Source organism: Ranitomeya variabilis, chromosome 1 (assembly GCF_051348905.1).
Source record: "Ranitomeya variabilis isolate aRanVar5 chromosome 1, aRanVar5.hap1, whole genome shotgun sequence".
Lineage (NCBI taxonomy): Eukaryota > Metazoa > Chordata > Amphibia > Anura > Dendrobatidae > Ranitomeya > Ranitomeya variabilis.
In genome coordinates this window covers 28291867-28317475 of record NC_135232.1, presented here as the reverse complement: position 1 = coordinate 28317475, position 25609 = coordinate 28291867, and the positions used below count along the sequence as shown (strand labels likewise).

The 25609-nt window shown below is 48.4% G+C and overlaps 1 protein-coding gene across 2 annotated transcripts in view; it reads right to left on the bottom strand.

Annotated features, from left to right (window-relative positions):
• Window positions 1-8039: 8039 nt before the first annotated feature.
• The window catches only part of NUP155 (nucleoporin 155), a 43674-nt gene continuing 26104 nt past the window's right edge, over window positions 8040-25609 (bottom strand). For both annotated transcript variants that reach the window (XM_077281541.1, XM_077281548.1), the window contains exons 22-35: window positions 25465-25598; window positions 24663-24854; window positions 24412-24550; window positions 22131-22266; window positions 21865-22018; window positions 21453-21557; window positions 21210-21364; window positions 13673-13799; window positions 13279-13392; window positions 12611-12731; window positions 10833-10943; window positions 9954-10090; window positions 8732-8838; window positions 8040-8422 (exon numbers count right to left, since the gene is read on the bottom strand). In XM_077281541.1, the coding sequence (XP_077137656.1) occupies window positions 8278-8422; window positions 8732-8838; window positions 9954-10090; window positions 10833-10943; window positions 12611-12731; window positions 13279-13392; window positions 13673-13799; window positions 21210-21364; window positions 21453-21557; window positions 21865-22018; window positions 22131-22266; window positions 24412-24550; window positions 24663-24854; window positions 25465-25598 (1877 nt within the window). In that variant the 3' untranslated portion in view covers window positions 8040-8277. The remainder of the gene's footprint in view (window positions 8423-8731; window positions 8839-9953; window positions 10091-10832; window positions 10944-12610; window positions 12732-13278; window positions 13393-13672; window positions 13800-21209; window positions 21365-21452; window positions 21558-21864; window positions 22019-22130; window positions 22267-24411; window positions 24551-24662; window positions 24855-25464; window positions 25599-25609) is intronic.

Genomic DNA, 25609 nt, shown 5'->3' with positions numbered 1-25609 from the left:
CGGTCCCTAGTAAACCCGTGCTGATACTGGGTCATGAGGTTATCCTAGTTATCCCTCCACTGCCACAATGTGATGACAAAAAAACACACACGAGGCTATTGACCTCTTGTTTCCAGCAGGGGCTTATTTTAGGTATCCCACTGCTCTTCAGTATACCATGAACTGCAGGGATTTGTGTATATCCCGCTTACAGTTCCACTTAAACCTTGCAGCTCTCTGGCGCCCCCCTTACTGTCAGGTCAGATTAGGTACTGCACCTAGGGTGATTAGTCGCCAGAAAGGCTGCCTGCTATGTACTGGCTATTGGGTGCCCTGCAGCGACGCGATAACTACTCCCACTCAGGCAGGAACAATAATTATCAAGCCGCAGTCGCTACAGTGACCCCCAAAAGCCGGCACACGGTCGCTGCCACCAGCTCCAATTGAACGAGTCTGGAGCTAACCCCAAAACAGTAGCGTAATTCCCTTCAGAGACAGGGTACGGTTTAGGGCAGGAAGAACGAACTAGTATTAAATATTATACCCCATAAATGATTTTTAGGCAGTGTTTATAAAATATTTTACAAAGATGTTACAAATGAGACAATTGCAAATATGTACAAGGTAATTATGAAAATAAAAGGATTAAAGGAAGAAAAGATAACTCACATGTTCTTAGTTCATATCAGTTCAGGCAAACACCATGCTAGGGGGAGGGGCTCCCAAAAATCCCAATGCATGAGGTACAGCTCTTCAGGTCAGACCCACATGTTCTTCCAGCAACAGAGACACTGCTGGAGTCCGGCCAAAACAGTTATAGCTTAGGTCGGTGACATCACCAAAAAGGCTGGCTATCCCAGACCCTCCTCTCTCTACATTCTGACTAAGTATAAGCTAAATCTTTCTAAGACTTGTAATTCCGCTGCTGAACCTATCATAATCGCACTATACCCCTCATTCATCTCGTATCATCGCCGGCATTCCAGTGAGACCAAACATGTCCCACCTGTCACGCACACTGACAGAGAAATCCCTACCTCTGTACCAGATGGAGCTAGAAACCTGTGTTTCGAGGGATGGGTAGATCCTCCGAGTGTGATTACAAATATATGTTTTCGTGGTCTTAACTTAACCGATTTGCCTAATATCTTCCAAAAACAGAACAAAAGACTTTCATATTCTGGAAGGTTCTAATCTAGTAAAAGCTGGGCACTTCCCCCCACAGGAAATACTGGTCGTAAATACCTTTCGTCAATAAAACTCTCTTCCCCATGTACATTGACAAGGCAGCTCTTGGCTGAGTGAAAGGGAAGGGGGGTTTTTAACCCACAGCATGCTAGCAACAGAACTAAACTTATATGATATTTCATACCATATCGTGACAGGGGGTAAACCACTGTTTGGGCACATGTCGGGGCTCGGAAGGGAAGTAGTGACGTTTTGGAATGCAGACTTTGATGGAATGGTCTGCGGGCGTCAGGTTGCGTTTGCAGAGCCCCTGATGTGCCTAAACAGTAGGAACTCCCCACAATTGACTCCATTTTGGAAACTAGACCCCCAAGGGAACTTATCTAGATGTGTAGTGAGCACTTTGAACCCCCAAGTGCTTCACAGAAGTTTATAACGCAGAGCCGTGAAAATAAAAAATGTGTTTCCTTTCCTCAAAAATATTTTTTTAGCCCAGAATTTTTTTTATTTTTGCAAGAGTAACAGGAGAAATTGGACCCCAAAAGTTGTTGTCCAGTTTCTCCTGAGTACGCTGATACCCCATATGTGGGGGTAAACCACTGTTTGGGCACATGTCGGGGCTCGGAAGGGAAGTAGTGACGTTTTGGAATGCAGACTTTGATGGAATGGTCTGCGGGCATCATGTTACGTTTGCAGAGCCCCTGATATACCTAAACAGTAGAAACCCCCCACAAGTGACCCCATTTTGGAAACTAGACCCCCGAAGGAACTTATCTAGATGTGTGGTGAGCACTTTCAACCCCCAAGTGCTTCACAGAAGTTTATAACGCAGAGCCGTGAAAATAAAAAATAATTGTTCTTTCCTCAAAAATTATGTTTTAGCAAGTAATTTTTTATTTTTGCAAGGGTAACAGGAGAAATTGGACCCCAACAGTTGTTGCCCAGTTTGTCCTGAGTACGCTGGTACCCCAAATGTGGGGGTAAACCACTGTTTGGGCGCACGTCGGGGCTTGGAAGGGCGGGAGCACCATTTGACTTTTTGAACGCAAGATTGGTTGGAATCAATGGTGGCGCCATGTTGCGTTTGGAGACCCCTGATGTGCCTAAACAGTGGAAACCCCTCAATTCTAACTTCAACACTAACCCCAACACACCCCTAATCCTAATCCCAACTGTAGCCATAACCCTAATCACAACCCTAACCCCAACACACCCCTAACCACAACCCTAACCGCAACACAACCGTAACCCTAATTCCAACTGTAACCCTAATCCCAACCCTAACCACAACTGTAACCCCAACACACCCCTAACCCTATCCGTAACCCTAACCACAAGCCTAATCTTAACCCTATTTCAAACCCTAGCCCTAATTCCAACCCTAACTCTAATTCCAACCCTAACCCTAAGGCTATGTGCCCACGTTGCGGATTCGTGTGAGATTTTTCCGCACGATTTTTGAAAAATCTGCAGGTAAAAGGCACTGCGCTTTGCCTGCGGATTTACAGCAGATTTCCAGTGTTTTTTTGTGCGGATTTCACCTGCGGATTCCTATTGAGGAACAGGTGTAAAACGCTGCGGAATCCGCACAAAGAATTGACATGCTGCGGAAAATACAATGCAGCGTTTCTGCACGGAATTTTCCGCACCATGGGCACAGCGGATTTGGTTTTCCTTAGGTGTACATGGTACTGTAAACCTGATGGAAAACTGCTTCGAATTCGCAGCGGCCAATCCGCTGCGGATCCGCGGCCAATCCGCTGCGGATCCGCTGCGGATCCGCTGCGGATCCGCTGCGGATCCGCGGCCGATCCGCTCTGTGTGCACATGCCATAACCCTACCCCTAACCCTAACCCTACCCGTAACCCTAACCCTACCCCTAGTTCTAACCCTAACCCTAGTGGAAAAAGAAAAAAAAATATTTTCTTTATTTTATTATTGTCCCTACCTATGGGGGTGATAAAGGGGGGGGTTTATTTATTATTTTTTTATTTTGATCGCTGTGGTAGAACCTTCCACAGCGATCAAAATGTACTTGTAATGAATCTGCCGGCCGGCAGATTCGGCGGGCGCACTGAGCATGCGCCCGCCATTTTGGAAGATGGCGGCGCCCAGCGAGGAGACGGACCGACACCGGGAGCCTCGGTAAGTATAAGGGGGGGAGATCGGGGCACGGGGGGGGGCGTCTGAGCACCGGGGGGTGACATAGGAGCAGGGGGGGAGCGGGCAGGAGGACGGGGGAGCGGAGCACAGGACGGGGGGGACCGGACCCCATAACGGAGCACTGGGGGGGCGATCGGTGGGGTGGGGTGGGGGTCACTTCAGGTTTTCCAGCCATGGCCGATGATATTGCAGCATCGGCCATGGCTGGATTGTAATATTTCACCAGTTTTTTAGGTGAAATATTACAAATCGCTCTGATTGGCAGTTTCACTTTCAACAGCCAATCAGAGCGATCGTAGCCACGGGGGGGTGAAGCCACCCCCCCTGGGCTGAAGTACCACTCCCCCTCTCCCTGCAGATCGGGTAAAATAGGAGTTAACCCCTTCACCCGATCTGCAGGGACGCGATCATTCCATGACGCCACATAGGCGTCATGGGTCGGGAAGGGGTTAAAGGACTGTTATTCTTTCAATTAAAGGACTTTATTCTGGGTGTGTGTTTTCATACAATATGAGGCTAGTAATGGGGGTGTCTCTGACATCAACTCCCCCAACTATCACCCCACTTGCCACTGCACCAGGGCAAGTTGGAAGAGCGAGGCTAAGTGACAGAATTGGTGCATCTTATGGACGCACCTTTTCTAGTGTGGCTGATCGCTGACGTTTTTAGTCTGGGAGAGGGCCAATATCCATGGCCCCTTCCTAGCATATTAACATCAGCCCGCAGCTGTCTGTTCAGCTGCATAGAAATACATGCAGCCACACGCTCCGGCCCCGAGTGCCGCATATTGAGATGCGAGACTTGTGCGAGTTTCACGCAAGTGTAATTCCGGCCTAAATGTAATTTCCAGCTCAGGAGAGGGAGGCCACACCCCGGCTTGCACAGAAAGCAAAAATACAAAGAAAAAAACCCAAATTTGAGCTGGAAATTACATTTTTTTTAAATCAAAAACAGGATTACTAAGAACCCGTGTGTTATTTAGATGCAATTTTGTTTGTTACTTATTTAGTTACAGCAGGGTTTTTGCTCATTTTGCTTCTTGTAGGTTCAAGAATGTGAACAATGTGAACATGTGTTTATGTGCTGCATGTGTACCAACTTAAACAAAGTTCAAATTTTTTGTTTTTACTCATGATATTAGTAGGTGGAAGAGAGAACTATTGATAATTGATCAGACAAAATAAATATGGTGCCGAGAGATAAAGAATCTTCTAGCACTGGCAGCAATCTCTGGAATTCTACCTCAGCTGCAACCCAGCATTAATGTTAGAAAGTATCATCACGGATCTAACGATCACAGCATCATCAGTCTCAGCAACATCACAGAGCTGCAACCCAGCTTTCCCATTGTCAGCAGCAGTCTCAGGACATATCACCACAGAGGTGGAACCCAGGATTTCCAGACAGTGACAGTGCACTCATTAATTTATAGGCAGCACCTCAAGGTGCATATAACTTTGTTACATTATTCCATATGTGGAACAGATCCTGGGAAAGAAGTCATTCTCTAAGTCACTAGAAAACTAATGAGCAGACTGCTGTACGCAGATTCATGATCCGCCCTACTTGTATCACCAAGACGGTGAAAATCAGATAGGCCGAGTCTGGTCACCCGTCACCGCAGTGACACCACTGCAGGCAATGATTGCTCACATCATGGAGTCTTCACCTGGAAGGGTCGGAGACTGGTAGAGGACTGGGGGAGCAGTACGGAGGGACGTCTGTGGGTAGGTTTGCTTTTTGTTGCTAAAATAAAATACTGCACAGCCCCCTTAACAGCATTGAGAAATAACCCAGTATAAAGGTGCCCAGACATCAGTTACGATAAGTTGAGCAGGCATGTGTATGGGGGAGGTCAGGAAGAATGACTGTTGGCCAATACCTGTTGTATAGCTGCCTTAAAGGGGTTGTCCAGCGCTGCCCACTTCTACAGTGGAAAGTGCACGTGCTTTTCACCTCCCAATGCAAAAGTGAGCAGTGCCAGAAAAATCACTTTATTCCTCCTCCATCTACACCCTAAACTCTTGAAGCAGCAATGTTTTTTTTTTTTCTTAAATCCCACGTAAGACTTGCCTACTCCATAAAGACTGCTTTTCTCCCCCCCCCCCCCTTGTTTTTCTTTTCAGTTTCCTTGTAGAAAAGAATGAAAGGGAGTTTTCTGGGCACAACCCCCCTTCCCGATCTGGATGTCCCTGTGAGGAGTTCCTCTTCTGCCATCCTTAGTCAATATGTTCACATCCTGAACTTCTTCCTGACTCATCCCTCTAGACGACATTTCCCAGGAGGCAGCGCTCTATCCACCCCACAGATCACCACCTACAAAGCACCATCCTGAGACATCTATAGTCTCAAGACGGATAAATCGCTGCACTGTTTCTTCTTCCTAAAATTCCTCCTAATTCACCTAACACGTGCTATACAGCAGGCATGTCAAACTCGGGGTACCCCGAGGGCCACATAAGTAACAAGAGGTTGTTGCGAGGGCCGCACACAGCAGCTAATGTCACACACGTATTGTAACAGCAGTCATGCCGTCATCCAGACACAGTGGATCCCGAAAATAAAAGTATCTGCTCCTCCAAAGACCCAGGGCCCCCCTAATACAAGGATCCGCTCTCTCTTCCAGATATACAAGATATACCCCCATAATGTAGTCATATGCTCCACCAGAGATGCAGGGGACCACATAATACCAGGATCTGTTCTTCCAGAGATTGCGTACCCCTATAATACAAGAATCTGCTCTCCATAGATCAGGACCCTCATATACGGGTTTGCTCTTCCAGAGACCCCCATGATGTAAGGATCTTGTCCTCCAGAAAAACAATAATCCCCATAAGGATCTGATCCTCCAGAGACACAAGGACCCCATAATACAGGGATCTACTTCTCCGCATACACAGGACCCCTATAATACAAGGCTCTGCTTTTCCATTGTCACAGGGCCCCATGGATCAGATCCTGGTACTATGGGGGTGTCTGTGTCAGACTGGAGGAGCAGATCCTCTTGTATTATGGGGGTCCCTATATTTCTGGAGGTGGAGGATCAGATCCTGGTACTTCCACCTCCAGAAATATAGGGACCCCCATAATACAAGAGGATCTGCTCCTCCAGTCTGACACAGACACCCCCATAGTACCAGGATCTGCTCCTCCAGTCCTACACACCCTCCCCCTATGCAGCAGGCAGGTTTCAGAGTCAGACTTCAGCTCCACCGGGTCCCCGTGGCCGCGGTCTGGAGCACGCCACTTACCACCGGCACCGACGACGTCACCTGGACTCTCCAACCACAAACTGAACACACAGCGAGTGCGAGTGAGAGACGACGAGTCACCGGCGCTGCGGCGCAACGACCGTGAGTGACGAGGAATGAACGGAAGCAGCCTGTCACACGCTCAGTGACGTCAGCCGCTGCTGGCGCTTCCCTGATGTGGAAGTGCCAGCGGAGGTCAGCACCTCTCAGCAGCTGATCACGTAAGCAGGTCATATGCAGGGATATGGGCCAATGAATGAAGAGCCGGAAGTGCTGATCGTGAAGTTTTGAGCATCTGCGGCTCAGCCTATTTGTGTTTAGACAAAGTTTGAGACACTTGTGCAGGCCGCAGATATGCCTGTCGCGGGCCGCATGCGGCCCGCGGGACGCGTTTTTGACATGCCTGCTATACAGCCACAATCCTGCCATGAATAATGTTACATGTGCTGGATACTGGCCCCACACAGGCTCATTGTACTGTATTACAATGCAATCTATAACTGGAACACACAGTTCCATTCTCTCTGGTCAAATTCAATAGTTGATAAGCCTACCATGCTTCTCTGTGGATTCTCCTCTCCTTACCTGTGCACACCCCCAGGCCATGCCTCCCATGACATCATTCAGAGCTCACTGTAGAGCTGCTGGCCTCCTGCACTCAGCAATCTACTGACCATGCCCCCATGACATCATCATTCAGGGCACTGCAGAGCTGCTGGCCTCCTGCACTCAGCAATCTACTGACCACACCCCCATGACATCATCACTCAGAGCTCACTGCACTCAGCGTTTTACTGACCACGCCCCCATGACATCACCATTCAGAGCTCACTGCAGTGCTGCTGACCACCTGCACTCAGGGTTCTACTGACCACGCCCCCATGACATCACCATTCAGAGCTCACTGCAGTGCTGCTGACCACCTGCACTCAGGGTTCTACTGACCACCCCCCATGACATCACCATTCAGGGCTCACTGCAGAGCTGCTGGCCTCCTGTACTCAGGGTTCTACTGACCACGCCCCCATGACATCATCACTCAGAGCTCACTGCACTCAGCGTTTTACTGACCACGCCCCATGACATCACCATTCAGGGCTCACTGCAGAGCTGCTGGCCTCCTGTACTCAGGGTACTACTGACCACCCCCTATGACATCACCATTCCGCTGTCCTTGACTGATACATTCCGTTCAAAGCAAAGACAGGAACTCTCTCTCCTCTGAATGGACAGCAGCAGGAAGTCAGGAGCCGGAGATCACATAGGCGTTACAATTTCTTACCAATAAGTGTGCCTGGAAAACCCCTTTAAGCAGAAGCCAGCAATTCAGTATACTCCTCAGGAAATAGTGGCTTTTGCAATGTTTGGCAGATGCAGGAGGAAAAGGGAGAGAGATGCACACAAGTCACATCGAGCGCTTCCAGGATAATCAATCTACATCTGGACGACGTTTTACAGGCAACATCAATCAGGTTTATTCCGATCAGAGACGTAGAGACGTACATTTCGCCGAGTCTTGTTTTTTATTTACATGACTTATGTTCTGATTGCAAAAAGAGAAGAATACAAAACGCAGATCCATGCCGTCCTCCGATCCCTTTCCAAGTGCTCTCTCTGCTTTCCACCGTCATCAATCTCTCAGTTCAAGGTCGTTTTAGAAAACCCAGTTAAAATAAAATGTCATCTCAAGTATTAGTTAAAAGCTAATCTTTCTATTTTGGCTTGTAAAGACTTGAAGTTTCCGACGGCCGCCTGTACCGCCAGCGTGGGATCCATCGAATGCAGCTCGACTAGATAGTGTGAGATGGCGTCCAGACACATGACGTTAAACAGCCGCCTGCAGAGACGAAAGACTGGGATTAGAGGGGTCACCTGGGGAGAAAACACTTAGGTCATCAATATCTGATCAGCTGGCATCCGACACTTCAATGGGGTGTTTACATGTCCTCCAGCTCCATGTGAAGGGGCCGTTCCTGGGTACTGCAGCTCGGCTCCTATCCACTTCAATGGGAGCGAAGCTGCAGCACCTGAGAACGGCCACTGCATAGCGTAAAAATGCATGAAAACCTTTACCACTGACATCCCGCTGGCTCATAGAATGCAGTCTTGCAGAAATCCACCTCACTTAGTAAATGGTTCCCCTTACCTTTCATGCCTCTGGACTCTGTTGGGGTCTTGTGCATATCCAGACAGCAGCACGTGTATACAGTCCAGTAGATGCAAGGGTTTCTTTACTTTGCTCCAAAATGGATCCTGCAAAATTGAGTCCAATGGTTACCCTGACAAAGGTGACGGATACATGAGCTCACTTACTGCCAACAAAGGTGACGGACATGCGAGGAGCTCGCTTACTGCCGACAAAGGTGATGGACACACGAGGAGCTTTGCCAACAAAGGTGACGGACACGCGAGGAGCTCACTTACTGCAGACAATGGTAACGGATACACGTGGAGCTCGCTTACTGCCGACAAAGGTGATGGACACACGAGGAGCTCGCTCACTGCTGACAAAAGGTGACGGACACACGAGGAGCACGCTTACTGCAGACAATGGTGACGGACACACGAGGAGCTCGCTCACTGCTGACAAAGGTGACGGACACACGAGGAGCACGCTTACTGCAGACAATGGTGACGGACACACGAGGAGCTCGCTCACTGCTGACAAAGGTGACGGACACACGAGGAGCACGCTTACTGCAGACAATGGTGACGGACACACGAGGAGCTCGCTCACTGCTGACAAAGGTGACGGACACACGAGGAGCTCGCTTACTGCCGACAATGGTGACGGACACGGACACACGAGGAGCTCGCTCACTGCTGACAAAGGTGACGGACACACGAGGAGCTCGCTCACTGCTGACAAAAGGTGACGGACACACGAGGAGCTCGCTTACTGCAGACAATGGTGACGGACACGGACACACGAGGAGCTCGCTCACTGCTGACAAAGGTGACGGACACACGAGGAGCTCGCTTACTGCCGACAATGGTGACGGACACGGACACACGAGGAGCTCGCTCACTGCTGACAAAAGGTGACGGACACACGAGGAGCTCGCTTACTGCCGACAAAGGTAACGGACACACGAGGAGCTCGCTTACTGCCGACAAAGGTGACGGACACACGAGGAGCTCGCTTACTGCTGGCAAAGGTGACGGACACGCGAGGAGCTCGTTTACTGCCGACAAAAAGTGACGGACACACGAGGAGCTCGCTCACTGCTGACAAAGGTGACGGACACACAAGGAGCTCGCTTATGGCTACTTTGCGAACAAAAGAAAAAAAACAAACTGAATAATTTCCTCCTCTCCTCAAATTTCAAATATTTAGTCCGCAAGCGCCACACAGACTGACATCTTACCTTTTCTTTAAACAGGTGATCGTAGACTTCTAGCAACTTGTAAACGGACACGTCAATCTCTTGCATGGTCTGGGATACAAAACCCACGTCCCAGTTTAGGGAGCAGACTTGTTTTTCCAGATGTTTCACTAAAAACTCTGGAAGTGAAACGAAAACAAGGACATTTCTAGAATCCAAATTCATAGATTCCCCTCATTGCTGGCCCATAAACCTACAGAAATCTGCAGCCCTGGAGGGTTATAGTCTGTGCCATGATGGTGCAGCATGTCCTTGTGGGCACAGAAGAGGGGCTGCAACAGCAAAGCAATGCCTGACTATTGTATAATCACACCCGAAGTGTAGCGCAGCTTTTCAGCACGAGTATAGTCTAGGTTTTATCTTCATGTGCTTTTCCGTCTTCTAATGAGCAATTCCCAATAAATGAGCTCCCAGAGGAGGGGACCTGGGTAATGCGTCACCTTCTACAAGCCTCTCTGTCCTCAAAAAGACCACTGCAGGAGACGCGACATTCACTTTGCCTTTGGCAGACCTGTTGGGCTTTTGTGCTCCAGGTAAAATCCCATGAGTCATGGCGAGCAGGTTTTCACATAAAGTATAGTTGGATCTGAGTGTGTACTACCTATCACCATATTCCCCATTACTGCAAGACTGCAGCTGGGAGGAATTGAATGGAGGACTAGTCGCACGCATGGCCAGTCACTCCTGAGAACTCCTCGGGCAGTGGTATTGCAGTCAGGGCTGAGAAAATCGTGGGAAAAAACGGTGTTCTGGTGATTGAAGGGGGTTCCAGGAATAGGACTTTCCATGCCATGTAAGCCACATGGAAATAGTAGCACTATGCGGCATATGGCCGATGGCAAAACAAAGGTTCTCTCTTACCGAGAGGGAAGTACCGCGGTGTGCTGGCGTAGATCCTGCCCAGCGAGGTCAGCTTCAGATTTAACACCTGCATCCGCTCGGCCGGGATCATTCCTAAGCTGTCGTTTAATTCTGAGGAAACAAAGCACAGAATTATTACAGAAACGCTCATGTCTAATGTGACTGATGTGCCCCTCAATGTAAATGCTGCTACTTCTGTATTATGGCTCATGCAGAGGTCCATGCACATTGCTCCGATCTTGCATGGACTGGCCATGGCTCTCCCGACACAAGAGTGACAGCTTAATGTATTTCTATGAGGCCGTCACAATCGGTGGTCAGACTGTGCATTAGCTGTTTGAGCTCGGACGTCTGCATGAGCCCTTATCCCTCTTTCACACTTCCGTCAGCAGCAAATGGTGCTGCTGGATCCGTTTTTTTCTCATAGATTTGTATTAGCGACGGATTGTGACGGATGGCCACACGTTTCATCCGTCGTGCGCTGGATCCGTCTTAAAATTGCTGTCCGTCGGGCGGAGACAAGGGACAGAGGAACATTTTTTCTGCACGTCGGAAAATCGCTCGGCGACGGATCCTGTGCTGCCCGTCGTTGGCTATAATGGAAGCCTATGGACGCAGGATCCGTCGCCGACTGTAAAAAGCAGGAATCCAGCGACGGATGCCATCTTTTCAAACTGAGCGTGCGGGGAAGAATTTCCCGTCAGGGAAATTCTCTCTCGCTCTTTTTACTATTGATGCTGCCTATGCAGCATCAATAGTAAAGCCATAATATTAAAAATAAAAATTCGTGATATTCTTACCTTCCGGCGTCTCCCGCAGCCTTCCCGCGGCCCCCCGATGCTCGCGATGCTGCCTGCAGCTCTGGTTCCCAGTGACCGCTACGTCATCACAGGTCATTGTCTCGCTAAGCATCACTGGGAACGGAGCATTGGGAAGACTGCAGGGGCTGCGCAGGACGCCGGAAGGTAAGAATATCACAATTTTTTATTATTTTTATCATGGGTTGTGTTGTGTACGTGTTTTCGCAGCGAAAAACTGTTGCAAAGACGCATGCACAACAAGTGCACATAGCCTTCTAGGATGCACTGGAACCGTCAAAAAAACGGCTCCAGTGCATCCGTTTTTTTACAATCAGCACAGGATCCGTCTCTTCAACATTTTGACGAATTGTGACTGATTGTAAAAAAAAGAAGTGTGAAAGAGGCCTTACAGTACTGAGGAAAATGATTTGCAGGACCCTAGGTCCAGTGGCCATGTCTGTGGTCTATTGCCACTGGACCAGAGCACATGCACCTCCTCCTACCTGCAGCAGCCATCTCTCCAGAAGAATAGGTCTGGCGTAAAGTCACGTGTTGTACCGGTCCTACTACTCAGAAGAGGGATGCCGGCACGGAGGAGGTTCGTAGAGTCATGGTCCAGTGGCCGACATGGCAGCTGGACCAGAACTCAATACTACAGTCTTATGATCTTCGTTGATCGCCAAATAATTATAGACTACCCCTTAAAAAAGGTGGCTGCCGGGTCAATCATCTGAATGTCCTTGTGTCTCAATCTGGAACCAGTCGGGCATATCCCCTGCAGTACTACACAGTAGTCATTCAGATAAACGGCCGACCACGTAATACAAAGACGTCTTGAGATTTACATCCAGGAGTTGCTTCCATTTTGGCTGATGGGAGGATGGTGTGGAGTGGGAGACTCACCCTTGACGGCCCTAAAGACAGGGTTGTCTTTACAAGATGCATTTAATAAATAATAATGAAAAAAAAAAAAGTTACCTCTTTCTATAATTTCTTCCCACAGGCTCTGCACCAAGATGGGGTCACAATGGCCGGCACAGTGAATGATTGCCAGCTTGCACTCCGAAAGCTTGAACGGGTCTGCGAAGTCTCCGTACAACTGCAAATAAGGATTGTTACATGGTTTATATCGGAGGAGTAAATATCAAAGTGGTTTTCTCATGATCTGTATTAAGGAACGCTCGGCACCCCTGTCTCCCAGCGGGCGGGTGCGCTCCCAATTTGTTGACAGCAACATTGAGCGGCTGTGCGTTGTCTGATGCTGCCAGCAATGGCAGCTCTCGTCTCTTCGGCATCAGCGGAGTACGGGGGAAATAATCCGGCCAGCTTCAGAGCAGCACTCTATAACTGCGCTTCTTACCTAGGAGACTGCAGCGGTGGCCGGTAACCTCAGCAACAAGTAGTAAACTATAAAGTCTTAAGTCGTAAAAAGAAAATAATTGCGTAGTTACTGGTTTGGTTTTTTTTTTTAACAAGCACTTTGCAGTTTTAAAGCATTAAAGAACTTGAGAACAACTTTTCAGCAGATTTCTTCCGAACTAAAAAAAATCTGGGTTATGTCTTATGTCGCTACATACATAAAGATCTGTCAAAAAAAAAAAAAAAAAAAGTTGGTGATGTAAAGCTGACGTAAAGGGGGGACGTACCTTCGTAAAATCCATTAATTGTGAGTCGAGCAGCGCCACGGCGTTCTGTGTTGTCAGTTGGTTGGAGTACCTTCTGATTAGCGTACCCTGGATTTGTAGCTGTATTCTAGCCACCTATGGGGGACATAAGTGAGCTCAAATATAAATAGCGCATAAAGGGGAAAAAAAAAGTTGCACCCACAAAAGTAAAATTTGGTCCAGATTTGCAACCAATCAATGCATTAAAAAAAAAAAAAAAAAAAAAAATCTAGGTAAAAATTTACCATTTGGTATCTACGGCTTTTATTACTGTATCCGCATTGAATGAGAACAGACTTCCTACAGGTCTAGAAGGTAAAATCTATTTCTAGTCTTCACCCTTTTACATGTGATCAACGAATGTGCAGGAATTTACCTCCATTTTCTCTTCAAGCTCATGCAAGAATTCTCCGTCGGAGAGCGTGGAAATGCCGCTGGAACTTTTTGCACTTAGGATGGCTATCGACAAATACTCTATCCTCTGTTTAAGGGATATCTCAGTGCTGGAAGGACAAATTAAAAAAGAAATTATATATATATATATATATATATATATATATATATATATATATATATATATATATATATATATATATATATATACACACATATACACATATATATTTTTTTTTTTATTGCAACAGTTACACGGTACGGCAAGGAAAAAATATCCCCAAAGTCCACATAATTGAGCTTTCTACTACATCACCAGAATCACTTACTTTACAATTGGCAGTAATTTGGACAGTCGCAGGAAGTGAAGGGGGAAGTTTGCGGCCATGCTGAATTCTGTGCCTGCCTACATAAGCAGCTATTATACAAAGTCCCATATTGGGTAATCGCTGGTACGGCACATTCCAGATTTACCGTATATACCGAGTATAAGCCGAGACCCCTAATTTTGCCACAAAAACCTGGGAAAACTTAATGACTCGAGTATAAGCCTAGGGTAGAAAATGCAGCAGCTACCGGTAAATGTCAAAAATAAAAATAGGTACCAATAAAAACAGGATTTTTGGATACTTACCGTAAAATATGTTTCTCGGAGCCTTCATTGGGGGACACAGGAACCATGGGTGTATGCTGCTGCCACTAGGAGGCTGACACTATGCACAAAAAAAGTTAGCTGCTCCTCTGCAGTGTACACCCCACCGACTGGATGTAGAATATTCAGTAGTAGTAGGAGAAGCAACGTGTAATAGAAAACTCAAACTAACAATATAACACAATAAAACAGAGCTGTTCAACTTGGGAGGGTGCTGTGTCCCCCAGTGAAGTCTCCGAGAATCAGATTTTACGGTAAGCAACCAAAAATCCTGTTTTCTCTATCACTTCATTGGGGGATACAGGAACCATGGAACGTCCCAAAGCCGTCCCTGGGGAGGAAACAGCAGAAAAACTCCATTCAGGTCGGAGAACTCACCACTGCCGCCTGCAAGATCCTTCTGCCTAGGCTGGCAACTGCCGAAGAGTAGGAATGGAGCTTATAAAATTTGGCAAATGAGTGAATGGAACACCAGGTTGCCGCCTTGCAAAGTTATAGGGCGGATGCCCCATGGTGTACCGTCCAGGAGGTGCCCACTGACCGGGGCAGAGTGAGTCTTAATCCCAGGAGGAGTCACTATGTTCTTGACCCGGTAAGCCTCCAGAATAGCAGTTCTGATCCAGAGAGAAATCGTAGCCTTGGAGGCCGGCAGGCCTCTTGGCGCACCGTCTGGAATGACAAATAGGCGGTCCGTCTTCCTAAAGAAGGCGGTCCTAGACAAATAGATCCTCACCGCCCTGACCAGGTCTAGCCTGTTCAGCGAACGCCCCAAAGAATAGGTCGGAGCAGGACAAAAGGTGGGAAGGATGATCTCATTCAAGTAAAAGGAGGACACCACCCTGGGAAGAAAAGGCGGTGAAGGCCGTAAAACTACCTTATCCTGGTGAAGAACCAAGAAATGGGGCGACAGGGGAGAGCCACCAACTCCGAGACGCACCTAATGGAGGTGATGGCCACCAGAAACGCCACCTTGCAGGACAGAACAGACAGTGAGGCCTCATGGAGAGGTTCAAGGGGGAAACCCCACTGAGCCTCCAGAACAAGATTGAGGTCCCAGTGATCCACAGGAGTCCGGTATGGGAGAGCCACATGCGCCACTCCTTGAAGAAAAGTTCTGACCTGAGAACGGGACGGATATAAATCTTTGTACCGTGATAGCCAGTAGATAGACAAATATTTAGAATTGTATTAATCTATGCCTGACGAAGAGGCCTGAGAAGTCTCAAAGGTTTGCAATTTGCTACCATCTTTTCAGTTAGCCATTAAGAGTTATCAACCACCGAGGACTCTCAAATCTAAAATATCTGACCTGAGAACGGGAAGCTAAGGACTTCTGAAAGAGACTTCAGAAAGAGAATGGAAAGGGTTGCTACCTGACCCCTTAGAGAACTAAGGGCAAGGCCAGCATCAAGTCCCGCCTGGAGAAAAGGACAAAATGGAAGGTTTCAACAGCAAAGCTGTTAAATTGAGCAACTAATAACTCTGGTGGCAGATCGGTCCTTGGGACAGAAGATCTGGCCTGTCTGGGGGCCTCCAGGGGGAGTCCGAGAGGAGATTGACGATCTCTGCGAACCAGAAACTTCTGGGCCAATCTGGTGCGATCAGAATGACGGGCACCCCCTCCGCATTGATCTTCAACAGCCTGGGAAAAAAGGGAAGGGGAGGAAACAGATAGGGAAGTACAAATTGCGACCCAGGAATGGCCAAAGCATCGGTATCAACTACGAGAGGATCGCGGACCTGGAAACAAACGGTGGAACCTTCCTAAGCAGTTGGGACGCCAAGAGATCGGCGTCCGGAGTTCACCATCAAAGGCAAATCTGAAGGAAGACCTCCTGCTGCAGAGACCACTCTCCTGCCGCAAGGCCCTCACGGCAGAGAAAAACACCGCGGCCTAGTTGTCCACGCCGAAAATATATGCACTGCGGATATTGCCGGAACCGTCGCCTCTGCCCAGAGGAGGCTCTTGGATACCTCCGCCATTGCCAAGAGACTCTGATTCCCTCCCTGGTGATTGACATATGCTACAGCCGTGGCATTGGACGTCTGGATTCTGACTGGCAGACCTCTGAGAAGCCTTTCCCAGTGACTCAGGGACAGAAGAAAGGCCCCTATGTCGATCGGCAGAGAGGACTCTTGCTCCGACCAATGCCCCTTTCACTGACGGATGGCGAGAAACCACTCCCCAGCTGGGAAGGCTGGTGACCGTCGTCACCACCTGTCATGGGTGAGAAGAAAGGACCGGACCAGGCGAATGAGAGGGGATGACAGCCACCAGCTGAGAGACCGTTAGAATCAGACGGAAAGCCGAATCGGACGATCCAGAGACAGCACAGACCTGTCCCACTGAGAAAGGATGGCTTGCTGAAGTGGGCTCAAGTGGAACAGCGCAAATGGGAACGCTTCCGATGCTGCCACCATTCGTCACAGGACCTTCATTGCTGAACGGAAGGAAGGCAGCCGAGGGCCTTGCAGAGAGCGAGCTCCGTCCTGGAAAATTGCCCGCTTCTCTTCGAGAAGAAAAACCCTTGACTGACTGGTGTCGAACAGCATTGCCTAAGAAGACGAGGCGCTGACTCGGAACAAGACAAGACTTTGTTCTGTTGACCAGCCACCAGAAACGGGATAGGGAGTCGAGGACGATGGTCAGACTCTCTTGGGCCTGAGAGAGGGGCGGAGCCTTGATGAGGATGTCTTCGAGGTACGGAATGAGCACTTGGCCCCTGATCCTCAAAATGGCCATAAATGTCGCCATGATCTTTATGAAGACACTGGGAACGGTAGAAAGACCGAGCGGCAGGGCGACAAACTGGAAATGACTCTTCTGCGCCGCGAAACGCAGGAAACTCAGGTGTGCAGGGAAAATCAGAACATGGAGATAGGCGTCTTGGATATCTATGGAGCACAGGAATTCCTGTGGTTCCATGGAAGCCAATACTGAACGGAGGGACTCCATCCTGAAATGCCGCAGGCGGAACCTTCTGTTCACTAACTTAGGAACCAAGATGGGTCGAACTACGCCGCCCTTCTTCGGCACTACAAGCAGGTTTGAATAGAAACCTGTGAAGCGTTCCTGCTCTGGGATGGAAACGATAACCTCCGAACAAAGTTGAAAGGCAGTGGACGCAAAAAAACCTGGGATCAGAGTAGGATTTTTTAGAGGGCGGGATTCGAAGAAGCGATTCCTGGGCCGCGAAGCGAACCCTATCTTGTATCCAGAGGATACCACCTCCCTGACCAAAGCGTCCTCCACCGAGGCAAGCCAAACATCCCTGAAAAAAAAACAGGAGACGCCCGCCCAAACTGGGAGGAACGCTGGGCCCTTAGCACGGGTTATGCCGAGGAAGATCTGCCAGGTCTGGGTCTGGTGGACCTACCATGGGTGTTGCGGGAACGCCAGGAAGGGGTAGGCTTGAAGGAAGCCTTTTCCCTAGCCAGGCGAGTCCGCGGTCTGTGCTAGCCAGAGGAATCTTCTGTCGCCGCGAAACAGCGAAAGGACAAAAAGGAGCTGAACTGCCATTTCAGGGGAGGCCGGCGAGGCTTGGAGGGAACTCGTGCCTCCCATGGCGTCCTTAATAATTTGTTCCAGCATGTAGCCAAAGAGACAGGCCCCCTGGAAGGGGAGGCTGGTAAGGGACTTCTTTGAAGAAAAGTCGGCCTGCCATGTCTTGGACCGAATATTCCGCCGGATGGCCACCATATTGCTGGACGCCTGAGCTGCACAAGACGCGCATCTAGGGAAGCAGATACCAAATATTTCCCAGCATAGGAAATCTTGTCCGTCATGTCAGCTAGCTCCCCCGGAGGAGCTCCAGCTGGGATGCCTCTACAAATCTGTTTGGTCCATCTAGCTATGGTCCTTGAGACCCAGGTAGAGGGTTCACCTTTCCCCTGGCAAGTACCACCACAAATTCAGTGTGTGGGGCAAAGACCTTGGAAGTTGGTTTTGACCGTCTAAACGAAACCGCCTATTCTGCGGGTTCCGTAGAGGTATCCATGATGCCTAAGGTCTGGTTGACGCAACAATAAGGTTTTGTACCATATCATTCATGCTAGAGGCCTGTAGTGAAACAAACATAAGGATGAATGACCTCGGGGAGATCAAAACATCCAACACCGCGGAGACACCATTACGTGTTTCTCAACGTAGTGATCCAGAACACTGCCCCCATCCCTAAAGGGAAATATGCAAATGCATGTAGAAAAGCCGCGGAGACACCATCACGTGTTTCTCAACGCAAGCAATGAATAGCCAGGCCTTTCTCCGGGAAGGAACAACCACGGGAAGGGCAGCATCCAATAAAGGAAAACCACCTATGCCAAAACAAGGTATCCATCCACAGACAGCTGTTTCGGGTTATTTGCCCCTCATCAGTGTGGAGTAGGAAACTGGTTATTAGGAGCAGTGCCTAGTGAAAAGGCTATAAACATAAGGATGAATGACCTCGGGGAGATCAAAACATCCAAATACCCCGAAACAGCTGTCTGTGGATGGATACCATGTTTTGGCATAGGTGGTTTTTCTTTATTGGATGCTGCCCTTCCACCGGGTCCGGAGGAGCAAGATGGCGGCGATCCCAGGGCGACTGGGAGTAGTGGGCGGAGCTAGCGCCCTGCACAGGAAGAGGCAGAGAGTGACGGGAGGGAGAAAAGCCCGCCCGGAATTTGAGCGGACGGGGGCGGAGTTAACGCTGTAACTAGGCCCCAGAGAAGCCGGGACCTAGATTTACAGCAGATGACCGTCGGAGCATATGGGGGGGGCGGCACGGAGGACTCAAAACGCAGCGGTGGAATGCCCAGTGCCCCCACTTCCATCGTAAGTGACAGGAAAGGCTCCCCAAGCTAAAAACCTCTATAAAAATTACAGGGCGGAGGACAGAAGGGCGCCGCAAAGGTATGAAAGAAATAAAGATTTTCCCTGAACTTCTTTTCTTCTTATCTTCTTCCTGACATCGCCAGAACCTGGGGGGAAAAGAGAAAGTACCTCCCCGTCCAGGATAGATCGTCTGCGATATGGGACGTCCGCGTCTCCTCAGACCGACAGGCTCTGGTGGGCGAGTGGGTGGGAGACAGGACCGTCATGGGTCCTGCAGGACAGACGTATGAGGATACGGGGTGGCAGTACACGCCGTACTCATATAGTCTGTGCGTGGGAGTACAGGTGTGACCGTTCACCCTGTATCCCTCCGGAAACCTGAAAAGAAACGACGCACACTGAGGTAGATAAGGGTCTAATGAAAGACCCGAGTCCACCGCCTACGGACACTAAGCTAAACTGAAGAGTATAATGCCAGTCGGCGGGGTGTACACTGCAGAGGAGGAGCTAACTTTATTTGCATAGTGTCAGCCTCCTAGTGGCAGCAGCATACACCCATGGTCCTGTGTCCCCCAATGAAGCGATAGAGAAAGTAAAATTAATTGAGACATCAGTAGGTTAAGTGTTTTTGAATATTCATATTGAATCAGGAGCCCCATATAATGCTCCATAGTTAATGATTGGCCCCATAAGATGCTCCATATTAAAATATGCCCCATATAATGCTGCACAAATGCTGATTATGGCCCCATAAGATGCTCCATAGAGATATTTGCCCCCATATAATGCTGCACAAACATTATGGCCCCATAAGATGCTCCATACAGAGATTTGCCCCATATGCTGTTGCTACGATAAAAAAAAAAAAAAAAAAAAAAAAAAAAATCACACTCGCCTCTCAGGCCCCCGGCACGTGCTATACTTACCTTTCCCGTTCCACCGCTGAGCGCCGCTGTCTTCCGCGTCCTCTGCACTGACCTTCAGGCAGAGGGCGGCGCAAACTAATCGTGTCATCGTGCCCTCTGACCTGAGCGTCACTGCAGAGGACGCAGAAGATGGAGCGGGCAGACGGTGGAACGTGGGAAAGGTGAATATGCCCCCGTTATACTCACCTGCTCCTGGCGCGGTCCCTGCAGATCCCTGGTTCTCCGGGTGCCGTCAGCTTCTTCCTGTATTGAGCAGTCACATGGTTCCGCTCATTACAGTAATGAATATGCGGCTTCACCCCTATGGGAGTGGAGTCGGGTCCATATTCATTACTGTAATGAGCGGTACCATGTGACCGCTCAATACAGGAAGAAGCTGCCGGCGCCGGGGAACAGACGTGCAGGGACCGCGCCAGGAGCAGGTGAGTATTAGACAGCTGCCGCTCCCCCTCCCTTGCCGACCCCTGGGAATGACTCGAGTATAAGCTGAGAGGGGCAATTTCAGCCTAAAAAAATGGGCTGAAATTCTCGGCTTATACTCGAGTACATACGGTAGTTTACTTTTAAGCATACAGGGAAATGATTATGGCCGAGGAGGGTGCACAATATGTATTTTTCTAAATCCAATGCATTACATTTCAGCACAGACCGGCTGTTTATATCTATGCATTTGCAGACGCAGCGTCTTGCTCTGTCTCCCAGACTCCTGCATACAGTATTGAAGTCAGTGCTGCAGAATGCAAGGCGATCATACTGCACTGGCTCTCTTACTGGATACAGCAGGCTAGTGTCTCCTAATGCATAAATATGAATTCCCCAGACAGAATCTGCAAAGCTTTTATACAACACTGACTTTCTTATTGGATACGGTAGGATAGAGACTCCCAATATATAAAGATGCACTTCCCAGTCTGCAATGCAATTTCTTTATACAGCACTACTCTCTTACTGGATATGGCAAGCTAGTGTCTCCTAGTGCAGAAATATGCACTTTCAGTAAAGAATCTGCAATGCAATATATTTAGAGACTTTATTATTGTGCACACTCCCATCTATTTGCACGGACACTATAAAATGACTACAAGGTTTAGCTTCGTCCCAAGCCCGATCCATCCCCAACCCCCACCTGTCCATTACTGCCAGTTCGGCCACCACTTTAGCAGCACTGCTGAAATTCCTGTTCTTCTCGTAGTATCTCCACAGTAGATCCATGCTCCGCACTTTGTTCTGATCGATCTTAGACATCCGCTCAAGATGAGGCTCCAGATAGGGAGAGTTCAACTAAGGGTGGGGGAGAGCAGATTGCGGTTAGGTTATGGTAAGTGGTAGAAGGTATTTCTACGGTTCGTCTAGTCCTGTACCCCCTCACCTCTAGAAGCTTGTCTGCGAGATCGGCTTGTATGAGCCAGTTGAACAACGCTATGTTGAAGAGTTCGTCAGAAGACCGCTGAGCCAACTTCAGCATCTGCTCAAACTGGAGAGGAAAATGTGGTGTCAATGAGACATTGCAATTAGGAAGCGAGCGATTGCAGAGCTGACTATTTACCACCATGGATAGTGAAATATATAGAATTCAGTGATACAATGCAGACACTAGAGGGAGCTCACTGCAGAAGGAGGTACCTGGTGCACGCACCTCCATGACTACTGAAAACAGTGGCTGGTGACGGAAGAATTGCAAAGGTGCCGCCGTATCAGGCAATGTGAATGCATGCTGCTTGTGTGCAAATATGGTGGGAACAATATCAGGAGTGCTGGGGAGAAAAATTATTATCACATACATGAAGTCCAGCCTCTTCGTTGCTGAGCATGTTAGGGTCCGAAGACAGGACTGGAGGGCCCGGCTTTTTGGGCACACTTGGAGACTGAGGAGCAGCTTGGCTTTGGTTGACCAGCTCTTGCAGAGTATCCGTGATGCATTTGTAGCAGTTTAACCTGTCAGAAAAAAAAAAAAAGTTAAAAAAAAAAAAGGAAGTGAGCGGAAAAGCTGTAATGGGCAGCCTTCGTAAAGGAGAGACCGTCATTTTTAAATTACGTAATTACACACCTCTCCTGAAAAGCTTGTAAGCCGGCAGCGTCCTCCTCCGGCTCTCCATTCTTGTGGAAGTGCAGCCCCAGACCTTTAGGATCCTTCTTCTCGGCTGCAGTTAGACAGAGCTCAACGACGCCCTCATAAAATCGCACTGGAAAAGCCAGAAAATAATTATATTCTTATTATCTTTAATATATATATATATATTTTGATGAAGACCTCTGGGTTCAGAGACGACCATTCGCCCGAGGAGAGACCCTCACGACTTAGGAAGTTAGCGGCCCAGTTGTGCATCGCTGACATTGCTGGAATCCACTGCTCAGCCCAAGACAGGATTCGAGAAACCACTGACATGACTGCTTTGCTCCACGTCCTGCCCTGATGCTTGCATCCTCTTGGATGGCAGGACCATATCCTGACCCAGTCGGCATTCAGGTACTGGTGCAGATAGCCCTTGCCCTTTGCTTCCTGTCCCTCAGAGTGTGGCGCGTTGTAAGGAGCAGAGAGGATCCAGAGTCAAGACTCTTGACGACAGGTTAGTATTAACCCTTTGCCTGCATCCTATTTTGTTGTGCTGGCTGTCCATGCTTTTTGGCCCGCATTCCGCAGTAATGTCACCTGACTTCTTTTGTCCCAGGGCAGCCCTTCTGCATGTCTTTGGTGGATCCCCCCACTTCCCCTTCCTCTGCCAGTTTCCTAAGTTGCTACACAAGGTCAAGTCAGAAGGGGTTTCAGTCATCCTCATTGCCCCAAGCTGGCCCAGAAGATCCTGATACGCAGAAGTAATCAACCTCCTCGCAGACGCTCTGTGAGATAGCGGGATCGTCCATGTACTTTAATTTATTCTACTTGTATTCGCGGTCGCTCTCTTTATCAGCATAGCTGAAGAAGGAACAGTTGTAAAGTCTTCAATCTTCCCGATCAGGTCGCTCAGACTAGGATTAGCGCACAGAAACCTTCCTCGTCATGAGTCTTCGTACTTGGAAGCCCCCTTTTATCTTTGGTAATGAATCCAACCATGACCATGTGCACCTATGTTCTTTTCTCTCCCAGATCTTCTCGCTTTCTGCAGCCGAGTCTTGAGATCGGCTTGGCCTTCAGTTCCTTCGAGGGCCAGTTTTCAGCCCGGTCTATTCCTTTTCAGAATAATCTGGCTTCCAGGCCTCAAATCAGGGCTTTCTTTCAGAGTGTGGGACCCAAAGGATTTCACTTTGACAGATCAGTCACATCTTCCTTCTCTTGTTCTCCTGGACGGTTGCTTCCAAGGTAGCATTTACTTCCATTAGCCCAGAGGGTCCAGGCGGCGACTCTCTCCCGTCAGTCTCCATTCCTTGCATCTCTGCAGGATAAGGTGGTCTTCGGCCAGTACCTTCCTTCTCACTAATGTAACTTTCAACCTAAATGAGTAGGTTGTTAAAACTTTCCTACTTCCCCCTCTCATCCAGCTGAATGATCTTCATACAAGTTGGTCATGGTCACTACCTGTCGGTAACGGCCTCATTCACTCTTTCGTCCCTATATGCCCTTGTAGAGGTCTCCGACTAAGGCTACAGTTCTGCAGTTAAAGCACAGGGGTGCTCCTGTACCAATCACCATCAGGCTTCTATCCGGCAGCTCTGTAAGGCTGCGAATTGGTCCTCCTTCCACATGGAGGCCAACCCAAAACTGGATAGAACAGTGTTACATTGACTATGGCTCATAGAACAGTGTTACATTGACTATGGCTCAGGTTTGGGTCGAAGGGAGCTTCCTTACCATCCTTTATCTCTTTGTTCTGGTGTTCGTCAGTTTCCCACCCTTGGGACTGCGGTAGGACATCCCACTGTGTCCCCCAATATGGCGTTTGAGTAAAGAAAGTATTTGGTACTTAACCATAAATTCTCTTTTGCATACCCTTCATTGGCGGACACAACACCCACCCTTCTTGTTGTCCTCGTTTTGATCTGTGTTTTTGTTTCTTATGTTGCTTCGCCTACGGCTTTCTCACCGTGTAGCTTGGTGTCAGTAGGCGGATGTAGAAATTTGGGGTTGAGACAAATTTTTATTTAAGTTTAGCGTCGGCTTTCCTACCAGTGCACAATGATTGCAACCATTTAAATGCCGCTGTCAGAAAATAACTGCGCCATCTAAATTGTTAAACAGCATTAATCGTTGCAAGTGCCGGGTATATAAACACATCTCCTGACCCCGCTCCATACACCTGCGACCCATGTAGATGTGTGTCCTACATCAGGAAGGGGTTAAAAATTGTAAAAGAAGGTGCAGAAACAAGACAAAAAAGGACACAAGGCAATACCTTGTCTGTACTGGCCACAAACATTAGGCAAATCCACTTGTTGACTTATTTTCTGATATTCCCGCAGAGACTCTTGGAGCATCAACTCTTTATCAAATTTGCTCTGTGCCTGGCGGGACCACTGCAAAAGCTCATTTGCCTACAATGGAAACAAAAGAAAAAAAAACAAAAAAAAAAGGACACGGCTTCCTTTAACTATTGTGTTAACAACTGAAAAATAGTAATGAAAAACTCCGGATTGGGTTTTGTACCTTCGAACATGTGGCATCGTCGGGGCTGTAGAAGAGCGGGCAGACTTCTTGTAGACGAGAGCTGATTCCATCCACTGAGGCGTTATCATGGATGTAGTGATTGATCAGCGATGCCACGAGGGCTCCGGTCAGCTCCTTGTCTCGGGTCACTAGATCCCTAAAGGAAGTGATAGTCAATTGCTCCTGCAGGTCCTGGTAATGGAAGCAAAAAGAATGCACAAAAGAGAAAAAAAAAAAATCAGGGAAAAGATATGGTTTGACCCAGAGCTTTAATTTTTCTATGGATGGGCCTGTTTTATTTCGGCAACATGTTGACATTTCTATTGGTACCACTGTGGGGAGAGAAAAAAGTTTCACTCGGCTTCATTTAATTCTTGTGTTCGGATGATGAAATACCAAATATGCTTATTTTTTTATTAATTAAAAAAAAGAGGGCGATTCAAATGTTTATGTTTTTTTTCCATCCCCCTAGGGGACTTGTGCTTGATTGCTTGTATTGCAATACTTCCAAGTATCACAGAATACAGTGCCATTATCTAGTATGAAGACCACCCACAGGCCAGGACATGACACAAGCTCAAAGACAGCATCTTTATTTGCTTTCAGAAGGACCACACCAAGGCTATGGCAAACAATCAGCATGGCAAGGAGGTGAGTGATGGGTGCTAAAATGGGAACGCATGCAGTCTGGAACCATTTAAATGTTGCACTTGCATCCATGCTGTATGGAGTGGGCTTATTATGGTCGGTGTGATAGGGACATATACAAAAAACATTGATGCTTTAAGGAAGCAGGACAAACCTTCTGCAGGTCAGACACGATGTGGTGTAATTGGTGCTCGCAGAGCAGTTTCCACAGAGCCAAGGCTTGACACGTCTTTCTGACCAAGATGTGGATCCCTTGAAGAGACGTCTTCTCTATGAGCTGGGCTTCAGCTGGAGGACAG